General features: G+C 55.7%; 1 protein-coding gene across 1 annotated transcript; it reads right to left on the minus strand.

The window, feature by feature from the left end:
* Positions 1-1,672: 1,672 nt before the first annotated feature.
* Positions 1,673-5,786, minus strand: MLN (motilin). Its single transcript, XM_019985960.2, has 3 exons — positions 5,670-5,786; positions 3,246-3,359; positions 1,673-1,846 (listed from the first exon to the last, which is right to left on the minus strand). Exons 1-3 carry the CDS (start codon positions 5,784-5,786, stop codon positions 1,676-1,678), a joined length of 402 nt encoding a protein of 133 aa, XP_019841519.2. The 3' UTR covers positions 1,673-1,675.
* Positions 5,787-6,000: the final 214 nt, after the last annotated feature.

The following is a 6,000-nucleotide window of genomic DNA, read 5'->3' on the forward strand; positions in this document are numbered from 1 at the left end:
AGCACCCCAAACGAGGGTCCTTTTTAGGGCTGGAGTCGTGTCTTCTTTCGACTACTAATCCAGGGCTAAGCCCTTAAAGTGGTTGGAGCGGGTGGAAATTCGGTGTGGGCACTGTTTAATTGCTGGTAACCTATGGATGGAAGGAGCTGTGCTTCCTATATGGCCCCAGTTTATAAATAAATGAACATCCATTAACGTAAAATTAAATTACAGTGAAATTTCCCATACAGTTTTGTTTAGAAGGCAGAAATAAGTGGGTTGGCTGTGTAATTCTGCCGCAGATGCTGGAGCGTGTAGCCACACAGTGATAATAATAATAGTAATTTGCTTTTTGCTGGTGTCCCCGTCCCCCAGATCTCAAGGCAGATATTACCACCTTGCTTTTGAAAAGGCTCATTGAGGTTAAAGGGCTGGCTAGAAGTTACCCAGCAAGGGGTTGAGTGCAGAGGCCTTAAAACGCTTTGGTCCATTAGACCTCAAGTCAGTAAACAGAAAATGGACCAGTATGCAGGAGACGTGAGTTCCAGTGCTGTTCTGCCACTGGCTCAGCATGTGGGCAAAAAATGCTATTTCTCTGGCCTCACTTTCCTCATGTAGAACAGAAGAGCCCATGCAAATCTTATTCCATGGGTCTCAATATTTGATCATAGGCACACGCTTTGCTAATATATGCACCATTTATGGCCAAACCCTCTCTGAGCGTTATTTCCCCCTTTATGGCACGACCAGAATCTGACCTTTGTAAATTAAAATAGTAAATAAAAGAGTAATTTCTGTATATTTCATGATTTATTTGCTGGAGGGGGATTTGTTTGGGAGAGGGTGTTTTCCTTCCAAATCCAGTGGATGAGCCGCGCACATTTCTGGGGCCTCTATGGGTGGGGGGATCCAAGTTCTGTCCACCTTCTCCCCTGAGTGGCCTGTCACTGGGCTGCTGGAGAAAAGCAAAGGAGGTTTGCAGCTCAGAAGGGTCAGCAGATCCGTTTATGAAACTACCTTGTGAATCTGTCTGCAGGTCTGAGGAAGGAGGGGAGGTCTGGCCAGGCCTGCCTCCAGCTTTCTGTGTTGCCTAGGGCTAGGAATTTAACCTCCCTGCCCCCAAACAACACTTCCTCCCCCCTCTCCTCTCCTCCTGTGGATTAGGAGAAGAAATTAGTAGCTGTTTGTCAGATAAGACCTAGCTTTGTACCAGTGACTCAGGCTGACCTTGACTCAGGCAATGCCAAATGGGGCTGAGGACTTCCTTGGCAGAATGAAGGGTGGGGTGGGGTGCAGTGGGGTGGAAATTGCAGGCTTTTGTGGCTACTCTGCCCCAGGGTTTCCTTCAAAGTCACCATCCAGCCCCGGGGGCGCCTGGGGAGGGAAGGAATGGATGTCTGCAGGAGGAGGCTTGGGGTCTTTGTCACTTGTAATGCCCTGCCAGGCAGACGTTTGGGGAAGGGGTCTGGGGCCTGGAGATGCCGTTGGCTGGGGAATGAGGCTCCCCACCTGCGACCGCCGTCTGAGCCCCGCCTCCACGTACACCACCGCCCCTTTCCCGCGCCGCACCCCCAACCCCCGGTGATTAGACTCCGCTCGGAGATGGGGTGGGGTGGGGTGGGGTGGGGGTGCTTGCAGAAGACAGCTTCTGGTTCTCAAGGGCAAAGCAGAAAACAAATGACAGCCCCTCGAAATCCTACTGGGCTGCGCTGCGGGAGGTGAACCCGGAGGTGCCCTCCCACCCCCGTACCACCATACCGTTCCGAGAGGGTGGCAGCACCTCGCGCAGCAGCCCTTCCAGGGTGGCCTGGTACTTTTCCAGCTGCCTGGAGTTCATCCTCATTCCAATTTCCACAGGAGCAGTCAGCTGTGAAATAAGGCAGCGTTAACAAGAAGGGAGAGCAAGCCGTTAATCCCTGCGTGCCTACAGGTGGCGGGCTGGACTGCGAGGACCACGGCCCCCCACTCCTCTCCATCCTGGGGCGGGGGATGGAAGGGGTCTGCTGGGAATTCTGGCCCCTCCCCTCAATCTCACCTGGGGCCAGAGCCTGAAACCTGCCAGGAGGGAGGAGGGTCACCTCCCCTCCCCTGGTGGGGAGTCTGAGGAAGCAAATGCCCTTCCCCTTCCCCTGAATTATAGCTAACACGTGGGAGTCTTACTAGGTGCCAGGTGTCCTTTTAAGTCCTGTTAAGCCCCTCAATAATCCTATGAGGTAGAGACTATTAGAGCTCCCATTTGGCAGATGAGGAAACTGAGAACAAACAGCAGTTGAGTCACTTGCTCAAGGTCACACAAGGTTCCAAGTAGCTGAGGGAGAAGGGCACCCAGGGGGCCTAGCTCCAGGGTCCATGGGGGGACCCACAGGCTACCCTTGGGTGGAGGAGCTGTCTGGAGGCTATCCACCCAGGGGGGTGCAGAGCCAGGGGGAGCCAGCTGATCTCACCAGCAGCCCCAGAGCTTCCCGGTTCTGTGGTCTTGCTGCACAAGCCAGCGGGCAGACTCGGAGACCCCCTGACCCTGGAGAGCCGTGGTGGAGGAGTCCCAGGCCCACTCCCCCTCCTCCTACCCAGTTCACTGGGGGCGGGAAATGGGTTCAGGAGGCCTGAGGACAGCCTTAGGGGCGGCTCTGTGGACTCAGGCTGCCTGGCCCCTTGCTATGGGAACCGTCTTTTCTTACTTTAAAACGAAGAGGCTGGACTGGATGACCCAGAATGGATCTCATGGCTCTGGGGGAAGGAGAGGGGCAAGAGGTACCCATCCCAGCTTGGAATCCTCAGCAGCCTCCTAGGCATCTTGCCGGGCCTCCCAGGCCCTGCTGGCCTCTTTGCCCCCCCCCCCCCCCCCCCCCCCCCGCCTCAGACCCTCCTGGGCCTCTAGGGCCTCAGAGCGGGGCCTCTGCACTGGCTCTTCTTTCTTCTGGGATGTTCTTGCTCTAGCTGTTTGCATGGGTGGCCCCTTCTTACCCTCCAAGTTTCAAATCAAATGCCACCTCCTCTCCCTGGGGAGAGAATGGGGGAGAGGCCTTCCTTCCCCTCCCCCGCCAGCCCCACTGTCTATCCTGCCTCCTTATTTGGTGCCTGAAACGATTTCTTGTCTCATCCTTCGTGTCTGTCTCTCCCTTCTAGGATGGAGCTCGTCACCTGAGTGTCTAGTTCGCAGCACATTCTGTGATGCCTGGGGGACCATCCCCCCGTTGGGTTTCTCTGCACTCCCCCACACCTTCCCGATCCCGTGCCCCACTCCCCCACCCGGGTCTTCTGCTCACCTTGATAACTTCCTGTTTTTCTTCCCAGGGCTCCGTGGGGTCCACAGGGCCCACCTCCTCTGACCTCTGCTGTACACTCAGGGATTTCTTTTGCCCCTTGTACCTCTCCTTTTCCTAGGGGCCGGGCACAAAATCGTGTAAAACTCACCTTCTCTCAGCCACTCGTGGCCCTTTGGGGTTTCTATTCGGAGTGCTAAGGGGCCTGACCCCCCCCAACCCCCAACAGGCCAAAAGAACCCCCTTTCCCAGGCGCCTCTCTCCCAGGGCATCTCAGACAACTTCACATCGTCCTCGGATTTGCCCACCACCAAGTCAACCCAAAGAGGAATCCTTCCTTTGTAGTTCAAGCATCACACCCAGGTTGTTACTGTTAATTAAGTTAAGATGCTAAAAATAATGGCTGCCCTTCCTGCATATTAAGTATGAAAATGTGTTTTTCATTGCAAAGAGCCTATAAAGAAAAGACGGCAAGACGGCCCAGCCTGTGAGGGCGCCATGGGGTGGCCCAGAAACTGGAGTCCCTGGGAGGTGATTTATAAGAGGCAAGACAAGGAGATGAATTATGGAGAAAGGAGGCTGCAGCTTCTTCATAAAAATCCCGGTGCCTGGCAATTACGAGGAGGAAACCACAGAGCAGGTAAATGCCAAGCACCCTCTCGCTGCCATTTTGCCAGTTCGTGTAGCACCAAGTTTGGCTCTTTCTGTCCAGCCTCTCATCTTGCCGGGCATCCTGCTTGCCAGGCCCCCGGGCACCGGGCACCAAGGTCAGACCCGCCCGTTTCTTTGGTTTCTCTGAGGACGTTCTGGGGGTTCGGCTCCGGGCCTGCCCGGAGCAGCGGTGACGCTGGGACGGTCGGTTGTCGTTTCCGCGGTGGTAGGTGGGAGGAGGTGGGTCTAGGGGATCTGCTGCATCTCCTCGCAGCCCACTGTGTCTTCTCCTCCCCTGAAGGGGAGCTGGGTCCAGCCTGGCCCCTGTAAAGGACGCTGTTCTCTGTGTCCACGGCAACCTGCCCTGGACAGAGTGTGTTGATGCAGAGGCTGCACCTCAGGGCCGTTGACCCCTCAGAGCACTGACTTGTGTATGGGTCCCTGTTGGAGCCTCAGTCTCAGACACACGGGACACAAAAGACCCATTCCTTCATCTCACTGAAAAAGAACCTGGGAGGGTGGGCGGGTGGGGACTTCTCTGGTGGTCCAGGGGTTAAACCTCGCCTTCCAATGCAGGGGCTGCAGGTTCGATTGACCCCTGGTCAGGAAGCTAAGATCCCACATGGCTTGTGGCCCCAAACCAAAACATAAAACAGGGTGTTGTGACAAATTCAATAAAGACTTTAAAAATGGTCCACATTAAAAATATGAACAGAAACAGGGAATTTTCTCTGGGGGTCCAGTGGTTAGGACTCTGCCCTGTCGTTGCTGAGGGCCTGGGTTCAATCCCTGGTCAGGGAACTAAGAGCCCACAAGCTGACTGCTGCAGCTAAGTCGCTTCAGTCGTGCCTGACTCTGTGCGACCCCATAGACGGAAGCCCACCAGGCTCCCCTGTCCCTGGGATTCTCCAGGCAAGAACACCGGAGTGGGTTGCCATTTCCTTTTCCAACACCAAGCTGTGCAGCACGGCCAAAAAAAAAAAAAAAGAAAAGAGATCGAGAGACGAAGGTGGAAAGGTACTCAGAACTCCATGACATCTAAGGTAAAAGGCCCAGGGAGGCGGGTCCAGCAGGCCAGTTTTCCACAGGCCCCACCACCTAGGTTCCACTAAGCCTGCCCTGTTGTCTTCTGGGTTCTAAGGAGAAGGAGGCCTTGGCCGCCACTCCCTGGAAAGGCACCTGTGAACGTTTGTGCCCACCTGTCCCTGCATCCTTCTCTCTCGGGGCCCCCAGGGCAGGTTCCCCTCTTCTCCACCAGCCCACCGTGTTTCTGCTCCTCTGAACTCAGCGCCTACACTCAGCATCACTTCCGGACAGTTAATCACGTCCTGTCTTGTGACATCTCCCCGCTTTGGTTTCTATCATGAGTGAATTTGTCATGTTGGTGCCTTGGCTCCCGAGTCAGCTCCTTGAGGATGGGAGGTTCTGAGATTTCCTTGTGTGTCTGACCTCTCACCCGGGGTGGCCCTCTGTGCTGCAGAGATGCTCTGCAAATATTTATTGGCTTGTTAATTGGAAACTTCCCCCGGAAGGATGGGCAGGGGTAGGAGAAGATGTCACCTGGGAGCCACTGACACCTTTGTGGTATTGGTGAAGGAGCGAAGGTGGCTGGGCGGATGGCTGGAGCCTGGGGTTATCTGGAGTCCTTCAGGCTCACCTCAGTGTCTCTGGCATATCTGATTAAATGTCGGTTTACTGAAGGGATGCTTGTCGTTGAGCAGGCTTGTGGGTCACCTTGGCCACACTGGGGAGGCGGGCAGCCTGGGAATATCTTACCTGCATCCTCTGGACTTCGCCGTAGGTGAAGATGGGAACAAAGGCTTCCGTCTGGGAGGCCAGCATGGCGGCTGCGTGCACTGCCAGCAGGACGGCCGTGGCCTTGCGGGACAGCATTCTGGAGCTGGACAACGACAGGGAGCCCCTGTCACCCAGTGTGGGGCTCAGGGACAAACCACTGCATTGGAGGCAGGCGCCCTCAGCTCTGGTCCACGCCCCACCTGGGGCTGTGTGATCTTGGGCAAGCTGCTTGCCCTCTCTGGATTTGGGCCTGGTGTGGGGCTGTACCAGAGGAGCTCAGAGCCCCTTCTCTGCCCCAAGCCCCTGAGAG

This window comes from Bos indicus, chromosome 23 (assembly GCF_029378745.1).
Source record: "Bos indicus isolate NIAB-ARS_2022 breed Sahiwal x Tharparkar chromosome 23, NIAB-ARS_B.indTharparkar_mat_pri_1.0, whole genome shotgun sequence".
Taxonomy (NCBI): domain Eukaryota; kingdom Metazoa; phylum Chordata; class Mammalia; order Artiodactyla; family Bovidae; genus Bos; species Bos indicus.